Consider the following 27,403-nt stretch of genomic DNA (forward strand, 5'->3'; position numbering starts at 1 on the left):
TAACTTAGTCACCCCACACCCAAACCCCATAAAAAATGTTCAGAAACAAAAGTTCAACAATTAAAAGTTAACGATTAGGGTTGTCCCTACTATTATGCCCCACCTACGATAGTAGAGGGGCATTATGTGTTCTGGTCTGTGCGTTTGTCCGTTCGTTCGTTCGTCCGTCCGTCTTTCCCGCTTCAGATAAAGGTTTTTGGTCAAGGTAGTTTTTGATGAAGTAGAAGTCCAATCAACTTGAAATTTAGTACACGTGTTCCTTGTGATATGATCTTTCAAATTATAATGCCAAGTTAGAGTTTTTATCCTAATTTCACGGTTTCACGATTATAGATTAATACTAATATAATTTATTGATATTACAGCAAAATAGGTTGAGTGTGTAGATATGGTCGGGTTGTTGTCTCTTTGACACATTCCCCATTTCTATTCTCAATTGTATTAATTGTAAGCTGAAACGTGAAGTCATTATAAGGTTAGGTGAATAACCCTCCTTTAAGATTAGACTAGTCCGACATATAACAATATAAAAATATAAAAATTGCGGTTTTATCCAACACAATCATAGGTTTGAATGTACTTTTCAATTTAGATTTGTTTATATATCTATACATATATATATACAACTCGTCTAAACATCAACCCAACAATGTTAGATCTGTAAATTTGCTTTCGCAAATTTTTGGTTCTTCCCTCGCCGGGATTCGAACCCATGCTACTGTGATATCGTGACACCAAATCGCCTGCTTTGCAGCCGTCCCGTTAGACCACACGACCACCTGGGCTCTATATATAAGTACGTCTGAGTCAGTGACAACTCTACAACAGATTTATCCATCGGATCACCAGCAATGATGGTGATACATGGCTGTGTACATAATGTAAATACAACTCGTCTAAACATCAACCCAACATTGTTAGATCTGTAAATTTGCTTTCGCAAATTTGTTGTTCTTCACTCGCCGGGATTCGAACCATATATAATGGGTCATTTTCAAAAAATGTCGAATTTTGAAATTGAACAATTTATTAAAAGTTACTTATTCAAACAACCCTCTACATAAGCAAATCAAAACAAACAGTACTTTAAGAACAACATATTAAAAGATGCAATCTTAAAGATGTCATACAAGAATATCTTGAAACATTTTTTGATCGGTGGTACAATATTTTGTCTATCCTGTTACCATTTTCAAAAGAAATTCTAGGTTATTAAGAAAAGGTTTAGATAAAATGTTAAGCTTGTTTTACGTAGCCAATGAGATGGTTTTCAAGAGAATAAACTTCTATGTATATTCATTCTGTAAAATAATACAGTATTTGCCAATTTTCTAGGTGTACTGAAAAATTGCTCTAAAAATTGGATTTCAAAGGTTGTAAAAAATTACCACCAGTAATGCAAGTCTAAGATAGCAATTTATATTGTTCGGCATTTTTTCACCCTTTCAAATAAACCCAACATCAAGTAAATCCCTCATAAGTTAGTTTCTATTCTCTTTATTTCGTTGGTAACAGGAACGTACGTTTCTGATATATCACTTATGTTCTAATTCGTAACCTCAACCGAACATAAAACATTTAGCAATATGATACAAAACTCTCACATGGGAGTGGCCACTTGCAAAAGTCAAGTGCATTTTTATTCAGGTAATAAGTACACGTAATTCATCAGGGCCGTGACTACATGGTGGCAAATGAGGCAAATACCTCATGCTGGAAATGTAAAAAAAAAAAAAAAGTTGAAACAAATTAACAAAAGCTTGTCTTCATATTAAATTGTATTAACGACAAGTGTCTTACAACAAGCAAGTTCTCTTCACTCTCTGATGTCACCCCTGCATGTTTTTCGAGATCCATTTGTCTTATTTGTACCCGTGTTGGACTTTTGTTCATTTATTGTCATACTGTATGACTATAGTCTAAGTGTTGTATTGCATTTGTAAATGAGTGGTTTGGAAATGTTGCATGTCCACCGATGTCCAGACATTGCAATATTTTTAGAAGATACGATGCTACTGGACACAGAATAATTGTTCGTTTCTTCGTGAGTTTAACTTAATATCAAAGAATACAAAACTTGCTCTTTTTTGTAGATAAAACTAGATAGCTGACATGTTTTAAATCAAAGTAAGACCACCGACCAATCTTCCAGCTTCAAATCAGTTGAAAAAAACTACTAGTACTATGTTTTGCCATCAGACCTTTTATATTGAAGGGTTAAACGTGCAGATCTAACATTGTTGGGTTGATGTTTAGACGAGTTGTATATACATTATGTACGCAGCCATGTATCACCATCATTGATGGCGATCCGATGGATACATCTGTTGTAGGGTTGTCACTGACTCAGACGTACTTATAAATATAATTAGTTTCTGTGACTGTATCTTACATTAATTTGTAGGATCTTTTACTATAGATAATTTAGCTGATCTGTAACAATAACATCTTCATGCCTTATATATCATGTACTGCAGTACGCCGCTAGATTAAAACTGACGTGGAAAGGTAACACACGGCCAGCGAAAGCTCTATTTTTAAGAGCCCAGGTGGTCGTGTGGTCTAGCGGGACGGCTGCAGTGCAGGCGATTTGGTGTCACGATATCACAGTAGCATGGGTTCGAATCCCGGCGAGGGAAGAACCATAAATTTGCGAAAGAAAATTTACAGATCTAACATTGTTGGGTTGATGTTTAGACGAGTTGTATATATATATATATGTGTGTGTGTGTGTGTGTGTGTGTGTGTCCGTAGGACTAGACTTCTTCAAAAGTAGGGTGGTATAGATAACCTTGTAATGAATTCACGATTCAGCTAACAAGCAAGCTAACCAAATATATTTCTTTTTCCTACACTCAAGTCGTTTTGCTGTAAAGTATGGATTAACTCAGGACTACACTACCTGAACCGGTCTAACTTACTCGGGTGTAAAATCATATAGAAAATATTTAATTTAAAAGTTTACTAATTTTTCTTACTGTTTTAAATATAGCACATGTAATTTCCCTCAAATGTCCTTTTTTGTAAATCCAGGTTAATATTCCGGCGCTTAAATATTCTATGGTGTCGGCGGCCAATTACCCTATTTGCATTTTTTTTTTATCTTCGTTCAAATATCCCTACAATGTATGTGCATTTTCATATTTATGTTCAAATGTCCTTTTCTATCATATCATTTTGAAATCGATGTGGATCTCAAACTTAAAACGTTAAATTACAACCTTGTTTTATTGCAATGATAAGCGGGATGTGGGATTCTGATAAAACAATAAGCTAGATTCTGGATAAGAATACCCCTCACCCCCGCCCCTACATTCCCCCCCCCCCCCCCCCCCCCACACCCAAAATGAGACCCCAATTCAACGGAATCACAATTATATTTTATGAATAAACAAGAATAAATGTACATATCAGGTACAAGAAAGACAAAGAAAACTATAAATTTGGGTTTTTTTAAATGAAATTGATTATTCTTATAATTTACACTGTAGCATAAACCATTCTGAATATAAAAAAAAAAAGAAGAAATGGTATGATTGCCAATGAAACAACTCTCCACAAGAGACCAAAATGACACAGAAATTAATAGCTACAGGTCACCGTACAGCCTTCAACAATGAGCAAAGCCCATATTACATAGTGAAGTCTTTTTTTCTTAACGATATCAATGTGTTTACCATAGGATCAACATAATTCAGTTACCTATTGAAAGCTTAATGGATTTAAATATATAGATAAAGAACACATGTATTGAATTCGGATGATTGTATTCTTTATTGGTGTAGTATGGTATTCCTTTTGTTTATTGTCGAGGTTTCGTTTTAGATGAAGAATATTATTTGCACTGGACATCACATTGTTTGCCTACTCTTTTTCGTTCTAGTTCGATATAAAGTGATTGTCTAACATGATATTGTAGTGGGTTTTTCTTTATACCTCCGAACAGTATGCTACAATTGTTTGCTAGTTTGGGTCATGTCGGTTTCTACATTTTCAAAACAGAAAGGATTTTAAACAAATACAAAATAAACTTTACATTTTGAACAATATCCTGTTTTGACAATGTGCGTGTATAAAAAAAGCGTGTGTTTGGGGGCTTTTCCAATAAATAAAAAGATATGAATGCTATCCCGACTTACACATCTTATGGCTGTTTTAGGTACAGTAAGTGAATCTAAGCTGAAATACGTACATTATGTTCAACCTTTTTTTCTGTAAACATGACTTTCTACCGGAATTTGGTTACACGTAAAAAGAGTATCGAATCGGGAAAATTCAATACAGAATGAATAACACTAAAAAAATGACCTTGCTTGGTACGGACATCCCCTAAGAATTTATGAAGTCAAGCAATACTACGAATCGATGGCTTTATTTAGGAATAGCGGGAGCAATGCTGAGAACGTGACACCATTTGGATATTGTTTATCCATGCAGTTATGATTAAACTTTAGATATGACAGATATTATAATTAAAAAGCAGCCGTTGTCCTTTACTAGATGTGTTACATATACATATGTCCTGCTTACGGCATGTGTACGAAATGTTTACTGTTAACAAAATTTATCAATGAATTATTTATAGACTTTTACCATATACATATGTTTATATTTTTTTTAAACTTTTTAACCCTTTATTATTAATTGTAATTCGAAGCGGCATATTATCGGTCGTTATATCCGACACAAAAGACATCATGTAATCTAATTTAATTTTAATTGTAATTTTTTAGCTCCCAACATTTTTCTCTGGCACTTTTTTGTAGTCTTAGTAGCTGTTTTAATAGTGTCATTTACAGTCAGCTTAAATCTTGCCTCTATGTCATTGTATATAAAATTTCATGAAAACAAAAACAAAATAAGAGAAATAAGAAAATAAAAACATTACAAAACAGTATCTCTAGTCTGTATAAAAGTGTTTAATTTAAATGGCTTGAGGAAAGGAGTTGTCGTTCGTGACATTTATATTTCACAGTTCAGTAGTTTGAGTTCAACGAAATATACCTCTTTTAAATGGAAATTATAAAACATTTTGTTGAAAAATTTAACGAGTAAGTGAACAGGAACCATGACGTAAACAAGTCGAGGATAAACAAACTTGTACATGTACAAAGATAAGACGGTTCACAGATATACATACATATATCAGTAAGTTTATGTAGACAAAAGTATAGAAACAGTATTTATCTTATCATTAACCATAATTGTGACTATTATATATGTGAATCGTTGTTATTGTAGTTATTTAAAAGGTCTTTTTAAATATTATTTACAAATACATTGTACGTGTCACATACTTTTACTTTTAACCATTGAATGTAATATCTGGAAGATTTCAACTCTTTGAATCAAGATTTGGATGTTTGGTAGGGGAGGATTTAAGATGTAAGGGACAGCCCCCTTACACAACTACATATACATGTATGCCTAATACATAGACGTTTCATATGGCCTACTCCGAACTTTGCCAAGTCCCCCTCCCCAATCCTGAATGTGCATCTGGTTGTAACGAGATTGCTTATCACATGCATGTAGTTCGAAAGCCATACAAATAGTAATAATAATCTTATAAACCACTCGTCGTATTGTTTATACAATTTTGTTGAAGTTTATGAAAGGCATCAGTTCATGGACCGATTCAAATATTGTCCTTCTATAATAAGCAGCCTAAGAAAGAATATCACGTCCATTTGGTAATTGCTGAAGCTTTATTACCCAGTGTGGCCAAATCTGAACATTGATAACATTTAATAGCCAGCAGTGAGTCCGGCCCCCGGACCGACATGTTATCTCATTTGATATCTTTCCAAATCGTTTTGTTTATTTCAATCACAATGATTAGAATTCCAACAATTTGATGATTAACTTCAATAAAAGTTTATATTCACACATCGCGACACAAAAATGCCCTCGGTAGAAATAATTTATTTATATACTACGTAATTATTTCAAAGAAATGATAAAACAACATCATTTTGCGCTATCGTGTTTTACAACAATTAAAAAAAAATATATATTTGTGATTGTAACCACAAAACAACAAACATTCAAATTTACTATACATAAATTATGTAACAGATGAACTTATCAAACTTATGAAAGATTGAAACAAAAACACTGTTCTTATTTTCCTTGTACCACTTGGATGCAGATACACATTTATTGATGAAACATGTACATAAAACGTGTATTTTGTCAAACCAAAAAATAATTTCTATTGTGATAATGACATATAAATGGATACAAATGTATGAGAAGATCAATATCTTGTTTTGTGAGATATGTATCAGTCACATGTTTGGCAACAGCTGGTATACATGTATTATTTCCGTTTCATAAAATATTCTTTTAGAACCGTGCCTCCTTTACTGAAAAAAATATCTATTTTATTAAAAAAAAAATGAAACAATTAGAACCTTTTTATCGTACATGTAACAATGAAAATGAAAAATTAAGGGTAACAAATTATATGGTTATTTGGAATAGGATTTAGCTTTTAGGGGAAATAACATTGATAAAAAGGATTAATTGTTTTTTTGTTTGCCTAAAGTCCACATATTTAATTTTCTGTAAATAATACAGCAAACGTACTCGACAAATATAAATCAATCAATAATCCAGAGGCGGATTTAGGGAGGGGCAGGGGGGCCCGGACCCCCCCCCTTTTTTTGGGAAAAAAATTGGTTGCTTATATAGGGAATCATTGAAGAATGACTTGAGCGGGCCCCCTCTTAGGTTAGTCAGTGAGCCCCCACTTATGAAAGTTTCTGGATCCGCCACTGTAATCTGTACACTATATATAGGGGACATTAAAAAATATTGCGTTTTCAGGGTACCTATACATGTATGCTATTTAGATTTATACGCTTGACGTTAGCCAACATTTTCAAAATCATATGTTTCAAGGAAAAATGAAGAAATATTGCAAGTTTTTAAAAGATTATTTTTAAAGCAAATAATAATGACGATTTAGATCTATTTTGATTAAAATGTGTGTATGTCAAATATTTAGTTTAATGTATGTGCGTACATTCAGTGTCATGGTAAAAATTTAAAATTATTGTTTTCCTTATTGCCGCGAAATCTGCAAAAATGAATTATTTCAGAATGTTATAAATGATAGCCCAAACGAAAAATTACAGTTTCTGTATTATTCCACGTAACAAGTTTTTTTGTGCATGAATCGATGAACATGAAATGCATATTTATCACTGTTACCGATACTAGTTCAAAAAGAGAGGCGAAAGGTACCAAAAGGACATTCAAACTCATATATATGCCAAAAATAAATTGATAACACCATGCATAAAGAACAAAAAGACCAATAGACAATTAATCAACAACAGAACACAAAACACAACATTGAAAAACTAAAGACTCATTTAAAACACGTTCCCCACCAAAAAAGGAGGATAAGCCGATCCTGTTCCACATGTGTATATATCTTTAGTATATTTCTTTCTCTACATGTGGAATCCGTCGTGATCTGTGAAACAGATGTTCCATAACGATCAACCAACTCGTACGGGCGTCCGCAAAATTGACGAAGGGATAATTCCAACTTCACCACTTGGAACTCTTGGTTTGATTGCGTTATTGTGAGCATACCCTCTATCAAGAAAATCATTATAGCAAATACAAGCCCTGTATTATCGTGTCAAATGGGAGATAACTACTCCGTATGCACACGCTGCTAGAATTTTGCTACATGAAAAAGTTCAAAATTGCAACAATATAATACTTGTTAAATTTGCAATAACAGGTTTACTGCCAGTACTCTCAGATCTGTTCATTGTGTCTTTTTGTGCGGGGATGTATAAGTACCGGGCCACGTCCACTTGTATTTTTGTCCATCTGATGAGTTAAGCTTTTTTCAACTGATTTTTATAGTTCGTTCTTATGTTGTGCTGTTATACCACTGTCCCAGGTTAGGGTGAGGGTTGGGATCCTGCTTACATGTTTAACCCCGCCACATTATTTATGTATGTGCCTGTCCCAAGTCAGGAGCCTGTAATTTAGTGGTTGTCGTTTGTTCATGTGTTACATATTTGTTTTTAGTTCATTTTTTTTTTACATAAATAAGGCCGTTAGTTTTCTCGTTTGAATTGTTTTGCATTGTCTTATCGGGACCTTTTATAGCTGACTATGCGGTATGGGCTTTGCTCATTGTTGAAGGCCGTACGGTGACCTATAGTTGTTAATGTCTGTGTCACTTTGGTCTTTTGTGGATAGTTGTCTCATTGGCAATCATACCACATCTTCTTTTTTATATATTAGTTGGAAACCAAGAAACTAAGACCACAGAAGAAAATCCATACAGGTCGAATATGATCATCATTGCGGATCAGCGGCTTTAAGCTTACCGCATGGGATAGTTACTTATATTGTTAACGGATAACCTCTATATTGCTTTTTGGTTTTGGGTTGCTATCTGCCTGACTTCTTCAGGGAATCGGTAGCCGAATGGTCTAAGTTATTCATCAATTTTACATTAGCCTGCCAATTCAGTGGTTTTGATTTTCAACCCGAGCGTGGCAGGTGTGTTTTGATTCTTAATTCCACAGGTTTGTCTATTTCCCTGCCGATGGTCGGTGGATTTGGGTTGGTTTTATTTTTGTGGTACTCTTGTTCCTCCGTTAATAAAAAAAACTGGCGACTGCGAACTAGGCAATAACCGCTAATCAATCAGCCATCTTGCTTCATTGATACAGTATAGCAGCTTCCTTTCTTTGTAGAATTTAAATCTGATTACAAATATCTGTTTGTATCTTATTTAATATAAAGCTATCGCATTCGCATATATATATACACAGTTAAATAGCATAAATAACATAAATAGCTAACTCCAATGAATATTAAAAACAGTAATACCCCCCTCCTTTTTCAAATGGCAAAGTATAAAGCTCAAACACATCAAAGAAAGGGAAAATAACTGTAATATTCCTGACTTAATTGGTACAGACATTTCCTAATTTAAAGAAACTGGTGAATTAAACCTGGCTTTATAGCTTGCTAAACCTCTCACTTTTATCACAGTTGGATAGCATGTCATAATATTGTAAACAAAGTGTGAGAAAAACAAATAGTAGTTGTGTAAGGGAGCAACCATTGCATTCAAGGTGGTTGTGAGTGATGGATTTTTGCGTGAGTCGGAAATTTTTTCACGCAGATCGTTTTCAACGCTATATCAATCAAATTTATTTTTTTCAAATTTAACCATATAGATCCCTAAAGCCTCGGTCACACCTTACCGGATAGCACGAACGGACGCCTAACTGATGAAAATAAAAGTTGTTCGTTGACAAAATTGTTATCCATTGAGAGTCCGTTGATGTACTGACCGAATAAAACGGACGTGTAACGAATGCATAACGGACACACAACGGATATGCAATGTACGAGAAACGGAAACGTACCGGACAGAACGGATGTCGAACGTACACCCAACGGACGAGTACCGCATTAAACGGACACCTAACGGAAGCGTACCGGATAAAACGGATGAACAAGATATACGGAAAAATTAAAGGCGTCAATAATAATACATGTAAATCGCATAAATATTCGTTTCTGTGTAACTGGTTTTTGGTTTGTTCTTCAAAATGCCGCCAAAGGGCAGTGTCTGGCCTGAATAAGAGCTACTTGATTGTGAAGACGTGCCCTAGCTTACTCTAAAATTGATTCACGAACCTTAAGAAATCTGACATACCAATAATTGGTATTTCTGACGCAAAATTTTCAATTGGCATTTATCCTTTTCAGATCCGTTCATCATCCGTTGTATCCGTTATACGTCCGGTAGAAGTCCGTTTCTCATACTTTCAACATCCGCTTTATCCGTTAAACGTCCGGTAGAAGTCCGTTGGTGAATTTATCCTCCAGAACTCCAACGGATGTATAACGGACACGTAACGGATACAAAACGGAAACGAAACGGACCAGTACCGTACAAAACGGACGCCTAACAGACGTTCAACGGACATTTCATCCGTTGGACGTCCGTTCAAAGTTATGAACATGCTCAAAATTTTCTACCGGACAGAACGGACGTCGACGGATAAAACGTATGCTTAACGGACATGCAACGAATATGGACGGACGTCTAACGGATAAAAACAGACGTCTAACGGACATGACCGGATTGAAAAAAAGTTATTCGGTCCGTTCGAGCTATCCGGTAAGGTGTGACCGTGGCTTAAGAAATGGTGAAGATCTGGATCAGAACAAATTTTTCGTCATCTGCTTGACCGCAATATTTTCGTTTTCGTTTATGAATAGCTCTGTTTCGTCTGTTTCCTTGTCCGCTTTTTGCTTTATATCTTCTCTTAGTTTTGTCAGCTATTTGAGAATCTGCGATGACACGTACTGTCCCCAGATTCTGCGAAACTTCCAAAGAACTATTGATGTCACACACCCATCATTTTTTCTTTGTGACGTCAACATTTTACGGGAAACTTTTTGGTTATCAAGGGAACAGATAGCAATAAGGTGTATTCCTGACTTGATACAGGTATTTTCTTATTTAGAGAATAGTGGATTAAAACATGAATGACAGTCGCGTAAAACTCTAGAATAAAGTGTCTTGCTAATGTTAAAATGGTGTACTGAAATAATCTCAAATGACGTCACCAGTACGTCAGTCTATTTAAACATACGCGGAGTGAATGTGCACTTTTATATACCAGGTAAAATTATCATAAAGAATATCAGAAAGGTAGGTTTGATTTTGCTATAATTCTTTGTCCTTTTGCACATTTTAGTCATATACAGCTTGTTACGTGTTTCCCAGGACATCGATTTACAAAAATCCGTACAATTTGCTTTTTAAAAATATAATTTTTTTTAAAATACAAGTAACGTAAGTTTTCAACTGCGAGTGTTACAATGGTAATCGTAACTGATAAATGGAAACTTGCGTCCAGGGAAGCAAAAGGGTGCTCTCTTTCACGGTCGCGTTAGTGTCTAAAAATAGTATATTTCAAAACAGAAAGTAGGAAGAAATTGATCAAGCGTGGATCCAAAAAAGGGGGGGGGGGGGGTTCGGGGGTTGGTTTAGTAACTAGTGTTAGTTTCTAGATGCCAAAGCTGTGTACCTTTTTATTTGCTTTGAACTATCTATTTGTCTTCGTGCTACAGTATCGTGCCTCTTTTCAGTGGTCAATGACGTGACTCTTTTTATGCATCCCACTATCGTTTTTTTATTTGGACGTTCCTATTTCAGAAGGGGTCCTGACCAGAGATTTTTTCCCTTTTGGTTTACCCTTGCATTTCATTTTACTTAATTTGTACTTTATCGAGAAGTTGACATGCAAACATAGTCATCCACATTTTTATTACTGGCTGTATGGATCAAAGCTATATTTTTATTTGTGAAAAATCCGACTTTCGTAGAACATGAATCTAATTATTATATGAAAATTATTGAAACTGATGTTATTTTATAGATTATAATTTAAAACTATGTTTCTTGTGAGCAATCTCGAAGAATGATTGTTTTAAATCAAATATCGCAAAACGGAGTTCCATAACCTTTCAATATTTACAGCGTGCCAAGTCACTAAAATCGAACGCACCCTAGAAGGTGAATTGGTCCATTTTTATATGTGTTTCAACCAATATCTTAATTAATAAACTTGTTTTAGGAAACATTGCTAGCTCTGCATGCAATAATCCTCTATCTATCGGTGCTGAAGTACAAGGGGAAAGGTTTTGGACTTCCTAAAATATGTCCACTATGTTTAGCATTGAAACTACAAAAGGGTACATAAATCTAAAAGAATGCGGCAGTATTTGTACGGTTTTTCACAACAACAAAAAATGGTTTAACTAATTTCGACAAGAATAATGTTATAGTAACATTTTATATATGAAATACCTATGAAATCTCTATTTGTTATATTTATATACCAAGAAGAGATTTGTTTTACCAGTCTGTAAATCAGTAAATCCACGTGCTTGATAGTATTCCGTTGCATACAACATATAGAAAATCAGGTGAAGATTTTGTAACCTCGTACCAAATTTTAAGTTTATTCAAGCTTTTAAACTCGTCTACAGGTACCAATGATATTAATTGATCGTGGATATCTGGCATCTTTTTTTTTTATCCTAACTTGTCAAAGTTGCAAGCCGTGTTATTAATATAGGGGGGGCTAATTCCATACAACGAATCACCCCCCCCCCCACCCCCACCCCCCCCCCCCCGAGCAAAGCTAAAAAATCTTACAAACTCTACGCTTTCTATTTCAAAGTACCGTCGTACTGTTTGCATGATATGTGTTGTCACTGTACATTTCTGTATAATCTTGGCTTTCGGTATACTGACGAAATGAAATGAACTTAAAACAATTTTTTGGAACCATGACATGGTAGTTTTTGCGATTAAGTTGAATGTGACAAATTTGTGAACTATTTTGTAGATTTTGACGGATGAAATTAGTCGTGTGTTTATTATGGAGCGTTACATTGGTGTCATCACTTAACAGAGGGTTAATCATACAGGCCGAAGCTAAGTTAGACGGACTCAAAAATGCCTTGAGAGAATTAGAATATGAATTTCAAAGAGGTTAGTGTAAACATAAATTATGCTCTCCATTAATCAAAGTACTGGTCATGAAAGTGTTGATTTGCCAACCTTGCTATGATAGACGAACCTAAAAATGACTCGACATCAGAATATGAACTTCTATGAGGTTCAAGCAATTCTATATTCTTTTCTTTCATCAAAGTATCGTCGTACTGTTTACAGATAATCTAATCAGATATTGTTTACAGATAATCTAATCAGATATTAGCATTGAATATAGAAATATTTAAAGATAGTTTTTTTTGGGTCAAAATTGAAACAAAAGTTAAGATTTTAACAACAATAATTCTCCCTTTAATGTTATTGAATCAATTCAACTTTTAATTTCATTGATATCATATTTGTTGCTCGTTCATTATTTTGTACATAAATAAGCCTATTCCGTATTCGTTTTCTCGTTTGAACTATAAAAGCACTCGTTTGAACTATAAAAGCATTTGTCTTTTCTGGCTCTTTTATAGCTGACTATGCGGTATTGGTTTTGATCATTGTTGAAGGTCGTACGAATGGCTATTGTTGTTAATTTCTGAGTCTTATGGTCTCTTGTGGAGAGATGGCTCATTGGTAATCCTACCATATTTTCTTATTTGTATAGCGTAAGCGACTTATAATAATTAATATGTATTTTGACTATTTTCAAATTATAACTGTACTTTTAGATGAAAATCTTGTGCAAGAATGGTTCAGTTCCATCGACGAAGAAATGAGACGCTTAAACAATGAGTATGCTAATGCTGAATGGGACTTTGAAACAAATATGACAAATGAAACAGAAACTAAGGTAAACAATCAATTGTGTTATTTTGTGTTAGTTTATATTGTTGAAAAGCAAAAGTGAACGGGAATATATATTTACGAAAACTTTGCAGCAATTCACTATTAAACTAGTAAACGCAAACCCTCGTTTATAATGTTAATTTAGCATGGAAATGGATAATATAACAAAGAGACAACAACCAGACCAAAGAGAAAATAACAGCCGAAAACTAAATACTCTGCAACACGAACCAATGCTATTCCAAACGAATCAAACAACAAAGAAAAACATTTTCCACTTTAATCAGCTATGAGACAGCTAGCTTTTTAGAAAAAGCTTTTACTTGTATTGTGTTTACATTAGGTGATGTGAACATTGGTAGTCTTTGGATGTCATCTCGCTAGTTAATTAAATGGCGTCAAGTCTAAGATTCTCACGAAATGTTGACACATTTTAACGAATCCATAGATTAAAAATCGTTTATTTCTGACTGTTTGTGTAATTTAGATATACGGTTTAGAATGTTAAAAACAAATGTGAGAATATGAATGAAATCAGTGAAACTGACAGATAAGAGATAGATATTAATTTTAATGTTTCATTGTCAACAACTGACGGAATAATACTTTTTTTTATTTAACAGCATGTTCAGATGTCTATTAAAGCATCTAGATCCATGAAAGACATAGCATTTAAGGCTAGAGAACAACAAAAACTGCACTACTTGAGAAAAGATACGAGACGGAGGCTCCGGTTGATGGCACAGTTTTCTGATCCAACTGATAAAAATGTTTTAGAGTAAGTGTGTTGATAGAATCTTCTCATATCACGTGGGTGGGTTACCAAGAAAAAACAATCATATCGTCAAACAAGAGGTCAAAGGAAAGGGGGTGTTACGGTTCAAAATGATAAATTGATGCCGAGCCGCTCAGCGTAGCCAGTCGATTCTTTTGACAATTTGTATCGATGCGTGAAGGCTCTTAAACGCCACTGCTTTGGTTAAACCACAAAGAACATTCCGATATTGGAGAGGGTACATTTAACTCTTAGATACTTACTTCTTATTCTATTCATCTTTTTAAGGCAGTTGGAGAAAACTCGATCTGCACTTGAAAACATTTATGCTGCTGGTACCCTTAAAAAAGACGGCAAAGTTTATAACATGGAACCAGAACTTACAAAACTAATGCAAGAGGAGAGAGACCCGGATGTATTGAATTGGGCATGGAAAGGATGGCGAAACGAGACAGGCAAACAAATGAAGACTTTATATGCAGAAATGGTCAAATTATTGAACTTAGGAGCAGTAGAAAATGGTAGGGATCAACCAGCAATATTCCTCAAATAGGAAATATCAAATAGCAATAAAACAATTCAAGCTTTTAAAATAGTAAAAAATTCTGGATTTGTGTGAAAAATGTTTTATCTCTATTACCAAAACATTTATTTTCAATTATACATCTTTCGAGATAAGTCGTTTACAGAAAAGTACTCTCTTTAAAAATATATACTAATAAAATGAGAAATCGAAAGAAAATATTTTCTAATTTGTTATTTTTTTTTTAGAATTTTCCGATTATGGCGACGCTTGGAGAAAGAGTCAGTTTGATGATACACCTGAGTTACTTCAAATGTGCGAAACATTATGGAAAGAAGTTTCACCTCTGTACAAAAAGCTCCATGCTTTTGTAAGAATGAGACTTAAAGATTACTACACAAAGCACTATCCAAACTATAAGTTTCCAACTGACGGAACAATACCAGCACATCTACTTGGTAATAAGATGAAATGTTATATTAGTACTATGTAATGCAAGTAAAATTCCTTGTCCTTTTTTCCTTTCAAAGATATACACATTTTAAGAGTTTTTCTGAGCATATGATTCAAATGTCATGTAAGTATATTCAGGGATAAACGTTTTGATTATTAGAGATCAATAATTTAATAATGTTTCGTTTACCTGTTCAGTCCCATTTTACCCTTAGTTATGCTCTCTTGATACCAGAAATAGCTTTACACGGCACACGTTATACAATAAGAGTGGGGCTTTACGTTTACTGTGCGTCTCACCGTTCGAAATTTAGCTCGTTTGACACCTATCGGGTAACATTATTTAAGTCTTAGATAACCATAATTTGAAGTTACATCAAATAAATTTTTTTTACTCATGTTCAGTTTTTAAAGATGTAAGCTTTTAATTAAATTGTGTGTCTCAATTTAGACCTCGATTTAACGGTTAACTGAATATAAACTCGGGTTACATTTTTTTGGTAAAGACGGTTTAACATTAGGGTTATGGTCGCAACAACTTATGATTAACTTTGTACTCGCATTAATTATGATGTGAACTTTTGATATTCTTCTGAAATTCTGTCATGGCTACCATCTTACTTTTTTCCTGAAGACATTTTCATCTGTCTAAAATTATGATTCCAACTGCTAAACAGCTTAATGGTTAAGCACATAAAGATGATGTACAAACCAAACTAAGCATACAAGAGAAGTATTCAATATCAATTTTTATACAGGAAATATGTGGGCACAAGAGTGGCAAGGTGTCTATGAAATCGTCAAACCTTTCCCGGATTTATCAGAAGCTGACGTCACTAACGAAATGGCGAAACAAAACTATGATGTACATAAACTATTCACCATGGCGGAAGAATTTTACATGTCTCTTGGTTTGAAGCCAATGACAAAAACCTTTTGGGAAAAGTCAGTTCTGGTTCGACCTGAAAATAAAAAAATCCAGTGCCATGCTTCAGCAACCGATTTCTTTACTGACGAAATAGACGAACAATACGATGACTTCAGGTATAAAAATTAAAAAAAATAAAAAAAATAAAAAATTCGGGAAAATTTTCATTGTATGAATGAACTCAAAATCCTTCAATTTTTTTTTTTTTTTTTTTTTGCTTTTCTTAATTCCCGCATTTGCGCAGAACACAGACATTTACTTCCTTCTTTGGGTCTCGTTGTCGTGAGACTTTGAGAAGTCTAGTAAAGTATAGGAACTCAAGGAACACAATACCAATATTTCATTAATTTACTGTGATAAAGTCAGTGTCAAAAACAAAAAGTCCTTTATTCTATATATATATACCAAAAGATGTAGAAATGTTTAAAGCTTTATTGTGAATTTTGCCATGATATAATAATTATTCATGCTCATTTTAATATTCTGACGAGGTGAACAGAAGGTAAAATATTTCTTGAAAAGTTTGCTATGTATTTTAAAGTTCTAACCAAATAAAAATCCTTAAAATTTGCATTTGTGTTTAACACATTAGATGCGGACAACAAACCTCATGAAAATTATGGCCAAATAAACAATAAAAACTTCAGACATTTCTACATCTTATGGTAACAATTTTTAAAAATCGCGCATGAAATTACTTCGTAATATTATTTGAAAAATATAGATTTTGGTTGAAATGATAGAACATTTTTTGAGTGGAAACTTACTTTTGTCCTATGACTGTATATATATCAATGTTTCGAAAATGTTGTCAAAAAGAAAATGTTGTCGCCAGTTATTGTCTTTACTGCTCAAAATCTTTGATTAAATTGGGGTGCTGTTGAAAGGGCTATTATATATATATGATAAAGATAATGCGAGTTTTGTGCGTTACTCGTTCGTGAAAATAGCAATTATGATGTCAAACATTTTCTTTCATAGTTTTTCTGTAATTGGTATTTTTCGGATATAAAAGCTTTATATATATTACACGGATTTGGCTATACTTTTTGGACCTTTTGGATTATAGCTCTTCATCTTTTATATAAGCTTTGGATTTCAAATATTTTGGCCACGAGCATCACTGAAGAGACATGTATTGTCGAAATGCGCATCTGGTGCAAGAAAATTGGTACCGTTAATTTTATTAATGAATATATTGTTTTAATTCGTACTAGTTTTAAGCATCAAATGATTCTGTTTATGAATCTCGTTTACTGTTCGGAATGTTGTCATAATTTTCTTGTAAGGAAATAGACGAGAAACATTTTGAAAATCATAATTCATTTTATCTGGGAACAGTATGTTCCTAATATTTTATTGAAAAATCATGGTAATTATATTTCAATGTTGGTAGGATCAAAATGTGTACTGTGGTCGATTCTACCTACTTTGAAACTATTCATCACGAGATGGGCCATATACAATACTTCATGGAATATAGAAACCAACCAGTCGATTTCAGAGACGGTGCTAACCAAGCATTCCATGAGGCCATTGGTGATACTATATCATTATCTGTAAATACTAAAAAACACCTAAAAGCTGTCGGACTCATTCCTGAAGATCATACAAATAATCTGGATGAAGAAAAAAGTAAGTGTTGTTTATACAATTTGACACTGAGAGAGATGGGTTGATTACCAATAAGACAACTATCTACCAGAGTCCCGATTACGCAGATGAAAGAAATAATGAGCGGTAATCTCAGCTATAAAAAAAGTTCTGATATGACACAATCTGAAATAATTCAAAAACGAAAACAAACGACCTGATTTATAACAAAATAATTAACGTAACATAACAAGGCAGAAACAAACAACAACCTCCTCAATTACAGACACCTTTATACAATGTTTTCATTGATAAGAATACAAAGTAATCCTGGGTTCTCATCCAGTCCCATTTCTACTTATTTTGCTGTCCTCCTTTTCTGCTGGGACTATTATACTAACTAGTATAGTCCCAGTTTTCTCTGATGATGAAATGTTTTTGCAATTAAAAGGTAAACGTAGTGATACTGAAATTAAGCATTACAGTTCAGTGGTCTATGAATAAAGTTTAGCCCATGTTTTAGCCCATGTTTTACAAAATCTTTTTGTAGTCTAATGACTTAGGGAAAGTTAAGACATAAAAGTCGGACCGTGACAAGAATGTCCAACTGCGTGTATCTGTTGTTGTATTTATGTTCCAAAACAAATGTATTTGATACTACAAGCCTTAAAAACGAAAATGTTATTAATTTTTTTTTCAAAAGATTTGGCAGGTTCAAATGTATCAAATATTTTCTATGTTACTATATGGTTTTTTGTCGAGCCTGCAACTTTTGTTGCAGAAAGCTCGACATAGGGATAGTGATCCGGCGGCGGCTACGGCGGCGGCGTTAGCTCACTTCTTAAAATGTCCAATGTCCTTGACCTCATTTTCATGGTTCAGTGACCACTTGAAAAAAAAGTTCAATTTTTTTGTAATGTTGAATTCTCTCTTATTATAAGTAATAGGATAACTATATTTGATATGTGCGTACCTTGCAAGGTCCTCGTGTCTGTCAGACAGTTTTCACTTGACCTCGACCTCATTTCATGGATCAGTGAACAAGGTTAAGTTTTGGTGGTCAAGTCCATATCTCAGATACTATAAGCAATAGGGCTAGTATATTCGGTGTATGGAAGGACTGTAAGGTGTACATGTCCAACTGGCAGGTGTCATCTGACCTTGACCTCATTTTCATGGTTCAGTGGTTATAGTTAAATTTTTGTGTTTTGGTCTGTTTTTCTCATACCATATTTAATAGGTCTACTATATTTGTTGTATGGAATGATTTTTAAGTGTACATGTCTAGCGGGCAGATGGCATGTGACCTTGACCTCATTTTCATGGTTCAGTGGTCAAAGTTAAGTTTTTGAGTTTTGGTCTTTTTATCTAATGCTATATGCCATAGGTCAACTATATTTGGTGTATGGAAATATTTTATGATTTTTATGTCAGTCGAGCAGGTTTTATTTAACCGTGACCTCATTTTCACGGTTCATTGCACAGTGTTAAGTTTTTGTGTTTTGGTCTATTTTTCTTAAACTATAAGTAATGTGTTAACTATATATGTTGTATAGAAGCATTGTTAGCTGTACCTGTCTGCCTGGCATGGTTCATCTGACCTTGACCTCTTTTTCAAGGTTCAATGGTCTTTGTTTAGTTATCTTGGTTAATGTTAAGTTTATGTGACAGTTGTAATAAAGCTTTATACTTAGGACGATCAACATAATATCAATGATTAGTAAAGAAGACGAGACATTTCAGTGTGTTCACTCTTGTTCATTTTATCTTAGATATAAGTTGCAAAACATTTTGGAATTTATGGTCTTTAAGCTCTCCAGCCTCGTACTTTGTTTGACCTTTTTTTAAAAGAACTTTTTTATTTGAGCATCGATGAACAGCCTTTTGTAGACGAAACATGAGTCTTAAGTACACAATTTCAATCCGGGTATCTGTATTTTTCGTACTTTGGATGTTAAATTCCATTCTGTTTTCTTGGTATTGAATGCAGAAGTGGTATTTGTGCTGGTGTTAACTGTGCTCTCTAATTTCAGCTGTTCCCTTTTACTCATTTTCATTTCCCTATCTCTCTTCTTTATCCACATTTTCTTCTGATAAGACATGTTCTCTCGCTGTTTTTTCTTCATTAATCTGTTGTACTCCCGCTTTGTGCTCAATGATTTTCTTGTATTAACAGTTTTCTTTTTCTTTAACTTAAGTTTAACAATCAAATGTGTCTCAAGATCTGGTTTTTTTTCTATTCTCTTTTTCTGATCATACTTTTTTTGGCGAATCTTTGCCAGGTCCAACTGATGTTGGTGTCTTTTTATAGCCCACTCTGCAGGTTTCTTCTTTTTCAGTTCATTTTTTAACCGATCTCTGTTTGCCTTTGCTTTACTTTTCTGTGTTTGGAGATATTCAGCAAACTTTTCGGGATCGTTTTGCTTCAATTTTCTTCTGTAATCTGCAGATGAACTGGTCATTTTGATTTCAAACCTGAAAGACAAAAATATGATTCACAAATCTGGTTCATATTCAAAGCAATCAAAATATAAATCTTATCTCGAGGTCAGCACATTTTCATGGTTGATAGACATGAATTAGCAAAGGATTGTCTACAGTGAATCTGAAACACATATTTGGAACAGAACATGATAATGAGTTAAATACTGACCCTTTTAAAATACAAGGAGGTCATGCTAAGCTTAATTTTCAAAGTGCTACGGCTCTAGGCAATAATTTGAGAAAGACACCCTTAACGGACACATTATTCTGACTCAAAGAACAGAAGTCTTTGCATTAACTCCTTATAAATGTTATGAATATATTGTATCAGAACAGGCATAAATATTGTATGTACAAAAATTATGCATTGCAAATTTCCCATGTATATAATTCAAATTTGCAAAAAACAATTTGTTAGCGATGGACAGACCTTTGATCTAGGAAGTTGTACATACATCATGACACACCCTCTGGTGTTGGTTAAAATGGATGTCAAGTATAATATTTGAAATCATAACGGTTCTCAAGATATAGAGCAGACACGATCTTCACCACAAGACACGGGGTTGTCAACTGAAATCAAAGTTTTTTTTACCTTGACCTTTGACCTAGGAAGTTGTACATACATCATGACACACCCTCTGGTGTTGGTTAAAATAGATGACAAGTATAAACTTTGAAATCATAACGGTTATCTAGATATAGAGCGGATACGATCTTCACCACAGGACACGGGGTTGTCAACTGAAACCGAAGTTTTTGACCTTGAACTTTGACCTAGGAAGTTGTACATACATCATGACACGCCCTCTGGTGGTGGTTAATAAACATGTAAAGTATAATGTATGAAATCATAATAGATATGGAGCAGATACAAAGTTAAAGTGTTACCGACGGACGGACAGACTGATCACTATAGGGTGACCCGCCTAAAGGCAGGGCCTTAATGATTCCTCTTCGAGCCAAGAAAACTTTGATGACAAAATATGATTGAGAATGGAAATTGGGAATGTGTCAAAGAGACAACAACCCGACCATAGAAAAAACAACAGCAGAAGGTCAATCTATTTCATACATTGAGAAGTGAAATTTCAAACTATTGATTCTGAGAAATTACTGCACCAGTGTATCCCAAACTCTGTCAGACTAACAAAATATTAACAGTAATTCTGTCACAAGCGTGTTGTTTGGGATCCAAGCATGACAAAAGAGAAAAAAAAATGTTAAGCCTATCTGAATTTTTGTACAAATAATTTTTTTTTTTTCCATAATTGGATTTTAAAGGCTGCAAATTAAAACATGGATGAAGTTTTCTTCAATTTTGTACTTGGCTTTACAACTATTTTGATTTGAGCTTCACTGATGAGTCTATATTTAGACGAAAGGTGTCTGGCGTATAAATTATAAGCCTGGTACCTTTGAAGACTATTAAGTACATCTCATTTTAGAATTATGAACCATTTCAATGGAGGTTCATTTAAATCCATTTTTTTAATGATTCAATATTAAATTGGTGGAACCATAAAGTGAATAATGTTACTCTACAAAATAAACGCAAAATTGGGACTTTTGAATGGATCGTTAATAAACGTAGGTGAAAAAAATGTCAAAATAGGTGCAATTTGGATACCTTAGCACTAGCAAGGAGACTTAATATAAAATATTAATGCATTGTACAGCTTTTTGATTATGTTTTGTGGTCAATGACATAAAAAATACTGTTCTTGTGTCGATTTCACAAAAAAACTTACGAATAAGATTTATCTTTAAAGTATATTGATTTGTTCATGACTTAAGACCAATCTTAGTCAGTGGCGGATTAAGAAATTTTCATAAGTGGGGGCCCACTGACTGACCTAAGAGGGGACAACTCCAGTCACACTTCAGTGATTCCCAATATAAGCAACCAATTTTTTTTCCATAAAAAAGGCTGCCCCCCCCCCCCCCCTAAATCTGCTAGTCGTAACTTTTTGTGTGAAATCGACCTCTGGACGTCAATATTATTCCATAAAAGGATTTTTTAACACTACCAACACAAAATGGGGTTAGTCTTTATTCTTACATTCCGTAGGCTAACCCCTACTACAGAATATTTCTTACATAAATATTTATAAATACCTGACCGTATCCATGCATTCAGTGTCTTGATAATTCCACAGTTGATACCACAACACCATTTTTTTTTGTGTTTATAAAATAATGTTTGCTTGTATTTTATTTCATTTTTTTGTGTGTTGTTGGTTGTTTCTTTTCTTTTTTTTTTTTTTTGGGGGGGGAGGTGATTTACTTTTATGTATTGATATGCTGTGTCAATTATAATATAGTGTTGGTTGTCTTATCAATGAACACAATAGATTATGTTCAAAATCTTTAGTTAGCAATGATAATATTGTTAACCAACCTATTTTGTGTAATGGTCTGTCAAAATCTTACGTCTGAAAAACATTAATGCAGAAATTTCTGTCAAATCTTACGTCAGAAATACATAAATGCTTCAAATTTCTGTCAAAATCTTACGTCCGAAATCGAATTGTCTGTCCAAATCTTATGTCAGAAATTTGTCAGTGATGAAAGTCAAAATTATCGTATAATACGCTATTGACAGTATCGCCGTTTTAGAAAAAACATTGAAAGGTGTTTTAGGTTGTAATAGACAGCTTCTTATGCTCAAATAACTGTCGCTTTGTTGTTTTCTAAAGGTTCAAGTGCGAACGTAAGAAGGGCGAACGTCAGATGCATTTGACCGACACTGAATTCTTACCTGTTATCTAACAGTTTGAAGTTTCCGCGTCCATAGTTGCAATTCTCGCAAAAGTTCGCAGCGCCCCGCAAGACGAGATCTGTGTACACGAACGATAACTGTAATTTTTCATCATCAAAATATTGCGAACGCAAGACTGCGAGTTTGACCGATCTTACGTCGGCGATGTATTTTATAAAATAATTGATTTAATTTTATCAATTTAAAGGTTTAACAAGTTAATTCCGAATTCCACTTAAAAGGTAAACACAGCCGTGGTAAATCTCGGAAAATACGACTAACTGGTGGCGTTTTAGGTACCTGTTGCGAACGCAAGATTTAATGACGGACCTGATGATAAACGCATTCCTTTTTGAAAATTAAATTTGTTGATCACAGTTCATTGCTAAACAACTTAAAAACCATTATTTAGAAAGAAAAATGTTTAAATAACCGAAATACACTCGTACAATTTTCAGTTTTTGGAACTAAAATAAAAAAAATCAACACAGCACATTCTATAATAAAACGGGAGCTTTATCTGTCAAATTTGTTGCATTTTTACGACTTATCTTACCTATTTTTCTTTAAATGCAAACAATCGTGTCAAAATAATTATTTTTATAAATTAATCTGACATATTTATCCATACTAACATCTACAAGTTTGTTTTTTAGTAGCATTTTCGTTGTTTTTTTTTCATTTATTAATTTTGACAGACATTGCACTTTCTTACATGGAACCTGCCTTTATACTTAGGACTATCAACATAATATCAAGGATTAGTATAGAAGGCGAGACATTTCAGCGTGTGCACTCTTGTATTGTGATCAGTAAATTTGCTTTAAAACATTACTACAATGTGTGTGATTTAACGTTTTTCTGACATTAGATAAAGTTGTTTTCAAATTGATACTTCTCCTCGTCTCAATATAAACAATGTTTGCTTATGTGGTGGACCTGAACACATATAACAACCATAAAATCAATCTTACGGGGTTCAAAATGCCGAATTGTTTGGGTTTTTTTTCTTCATTTGTTTGTAATGTTGTTTTATTCCTATAGGTTTTACATTCAGTATATAATTCTTTCATCTTAAGCTGCCGTATAATTTCAATCCAAAACTACAGTTCGGTTATCACAGATTTCACAAATATATATTTAGAAGCTATAAACACACATTTATAATAAGATGACGAAAATTCTATGCGTTGAACACCAGTTGCGAAACGTCAACTTAAATACCAGCGTGTACTTTTAAAGAAAATACACAAAGCAAGCTATCCGGTTCAATTAACAATACTTTGTACGTGCACATTTTCTTTTTCAGAAAGAGATTTGAACATGCTTATGAAGCAAGCATTGTTTAAGATAGCCTTCTTACCGTATGGTTATCTGATAGACCTTTGGAGGTTTCGGGTATTCGACGGAACAATCCCAGAGAGCGATTACAATAAAGAATGGTGGAAACTCAGGTGAAACAAAATCTCTCTTAATAACTTACAGAAAATGTACTGGAATTACTTTTTTTTTTTCAAAAATTAACTAACAACTCTGAAAATACAAAACGATAAACAGAAGGGTTTAAAAAAAACAAAAATCAAAACAGCTTGAAGTTGCAACAAATGTCGTCGATGGGTAGCCAAAATCTTCTTAACCTGCATCTGTTAAAAAACCAATGTCTCGTTTGACAAAGGGACAAATACAATACAAAACAGTGCCTATATAACTACTTAAATATCACAAAAATGTGCATGACGGTCATTGTATTGTCTTATGTGAATTTTTTTCATTCTTTCAATTTTGATTTTGTGATATTTTCATTGACACTCAACATGTTGGGTCCTGTTTCATTGAAATACAACCAACATATTTTGTTATATTTTGAAAATAGTTTAATTTTGCTGAACGATATTTTATATATTGTGTTTTAATACTTGTAGGTTAGAATACCAAGGAGTGTCTTCACCTGTTGTACGAACCAGCGAAGAATTTGATCCTGGAGCAAAGTTCCATATACCATCCAACTCGCCGTATATATGGTATGTTATTTCGTTTTTAAAAGATATCATTAATTTAGTCTTTTCTTTCTATATAATAATTTTCTATACCACTCACATCATTAACTTTTTTATAACAACTATTTTCCGATTATAACATGTATAAATGATAACAATTTTATTGCACCAGATGCGCATTTCAATAGTTATGTCTCTACAGTAACCAAAAATAATAATATCAAAAATCAAAATCAAAATTCTGATGCAATGTCGTAGAGTAGATAAAACTAACTAAGGATCCTACATTATAATATTCAAATCTGGACAAAAAAAATCACAGCTTTGTAAGAAGAATATATATATTCCTCAATACGAAATGGTTTGAAAATTTCATAACAGCAAATTTCAAAAATAACAATTATATGTGTCTTTTTATGAACGTTTCTTGTATTTTAGTTACTTCGTCAGTTTTATAGTACAGTTTCAATTTTATGAATCCCTTTGTAAGGCGAGCGGACATACGGGTCCCTTGCATACCTGTGATTACTATCGGTCCAAAGGAGCCGGTGATAAATTAAGGTAAACATAAACTTATATAGATAATTCCCATGTCTTGTTTTCAAACTCTTCAAATTTACGAATATTAATTTGTAATTATAAACTTGCTTCCACATTTAGACATAGTTTTTTTCTAGATATGTTTGGGTTTTAATGACGATTTCTTGAGCAAGAAATACATACAAACAATCACAGACGTGTTGATTTTAAATTTAAAAAAAATAGAAGACAGAAAATGAATAAAATTTGCATCCAGAATAACGAATTACTGTTAAAAAATCAACAAACACAACGATGTTATCAGTTAAAAAAACTCAACCAAGAAAGTTTTTCAGGTTTCCTAAATTATTAACTTAATAGAAGCACCAGCTTACCCTTAAATTATCAAACTTCGCAATTTCGGATTCATATACTTATTTTTTTTGTAAATCTTTTCAGATCATTCCTGGAGTTGGGGCAAAGTAAACCCTGGCGTGAAGCAATGAAAGTTCTAACTGGCAGCATGAATATTAAAGCTGATGCTATAACAGAATATTTTCGCCCACTGACCAAATGGTTGGATAAGGAATTGCAAGAAAAAGGTCAAACTGTTGGATGGGAAGGCGCCAACATTAATTTTGAATAAATATATATTTGTCTATTGTCTTACAGTTTGAACTTAACACAATAATTATAGTTGCTCCAGCGCCACAGATGTAAAACGTTTCTCATTGTAAAGCAAGCATAGGTATAGCTTGAGGAGAAGATGTTACTAAACTGAAAAACTTATGTCTAATATAAGTGAGAGGTTTTGCCATTTGATTAGGGACTTTCCGTTTTGAATTTTTCTCGGAGTTCAGTATTTTTGTGATTTTTTTTCCCCATTTGCTCTTTTTGAACATCAGGATGTTTAAACACAAAAAGGAACAAAGTTAATGGCACTGTGCTATAAACATAAGCTTAGCATATATATATATTAACTCCTTACAGATACCCGGATTGAAATTGTGTACTTAAGACTCATGTTTCGTCTACAAAAGGCTGTTCATCGATGCTCAAATAAAAAAGTTCTTTTAAAAAAAGGTCAAACAAAGTACGAGGCTGGAGAGCTTAAAGACCATAAATTCCAAAATGTTTTGCAACTTATATCTAAGATAAAATGAACAAGAGTGAACACACTGAAATGTCTCGTCTTCTTTACTAATCATTGATATTATGTTGATCGTCCTAAGTATAAAGCTTTATTACAACTGTCACATAAACTTAACATTAACCAAGATAGCTAAACAAAGACCAATGAAACATGAAAATGAGGTCAAGGTCAGATGAACCATGCCAGGCAGACATGTACAGCTAACAAAGCTTCCATACAACAAATATAGTTGACCTATTACTTATAGTTTAAGAAAAATAGACCAAAACACAAAAACTTAACTCTGTGCAATGAACCGTGCAATTGAGGTCATGGTCAAATAAACCTGCGGGACTGACATATAGATCATAATATATTTCCATACACAAAATATAGTTGACCTTTGGCATATAATATTAGATAAAAAGACCAAAACTTAAAAACTTAACTTTGACCACTAAACCATGAAAATGAGGTCAAGGTCAAGATGACATCTGCCCGCTAGACATGTACACCTTACAATCATTCCATACAACAAATATAGTAAACCTATTGCATATATAGTATGAGAAAAACAGACCCAAACACAAAAACTTAACTAAAACCACTGAACCATGAAAATGAGGTCAAGGTCAGATGATACCTGCCAGTTGGGCATGTACACCTTCCAGTAGTAGTGTTATGCCTGTTCTGGAACAGCTTCCGGTTTAATCGTATGCCTGTTCTGGAACAGGAGGTCAATCAAAGTTCAAATAAGTGACATTCCAACAATTGTGAGAATGATGTCATCAAGAATGTTGTAACCTTAGGAATGTGTGGAATTTGTGTACTGATGTATTGTTGATTATATCATTGGTATACCTCTTTCAATAAAG

At 33.6% G+C, this 27,403-nt stretch overlaps 2 protein-coding genes across 3 annotated transcripts; one reads left to right on the plus strand and one right to left on the minus strand.

Moving 5' to 3' along the window:
* Positions 1-4,942: 4,942 nt before the first annotated feature.
* On the plus strand, positions 4,943-26,055 carry LOC139511350 (angiotensin-converting enzyme-like). Of its 2 annotated transcripts, none has more exons than XM_071297996.1 (12): positions 4,943-5,148; positions 12,420-12,565; positions 13,246-13,367; positions 13,987-14,141; positions 14,427-14,659; positions 14,910-15,119; positions 15,873-16,158; positions 17,439-17,677; positions 24,190-24,334; positions 24,803-24,901; positions 25,316-25,438; positions 25,856-26,055. In XM_071297996.1, exons 2-12 carry the CDS (start codon positions 12,430-12,432, stop codon positions 26,040-26,042), a joined length of 1,935 nt encoding a protein of 644 aa, XP_071154097.1. In that variant the 5' UTR covers positions 4,943-5,148; positions 12,420-12,429; the 3' UTR covers positions 26,043-26,055. The 2 variants fall into 2 exon arrangements, with proteins under 2 accessions (XP_071154097.1, XP_071154098.1); XM_071297997.1 differs by lacking the exon at positions 4,943-5,148 and adding an exon at positions 10,577-10,714.
* On the minus strand, positions 19,540-20,129 carry LOC139510294 (knob-associated histidine-rich protein-like). The gene has a single exon (XM_071296799.1). It carries the CDS (start codon positions 20,095-20,097, stop codon positions 19,540-19,542), a length of 558 nt encoding a protein of 185 aa, XP_071152900.1. The 5' UTR covers positions 20,098-20,129.
* Positions 26,056-27,403: the final 1,348 nt, after the last annotated feature.

Source organism: Mytilus edulis, chromosome 2 (assembly GCF_963676685.1).
Source record: "Mytilus edulis chromosome 2, xbMytEdul2.2, whole genome shotgun sequence".
In the NCBI taxonomy this organism is placed as follows: Eukaryota; Metazoa; Mollusca; class Bivalvia; order Mytilida; family Mytilidae; genus Mytilus; species Mytilus edulis.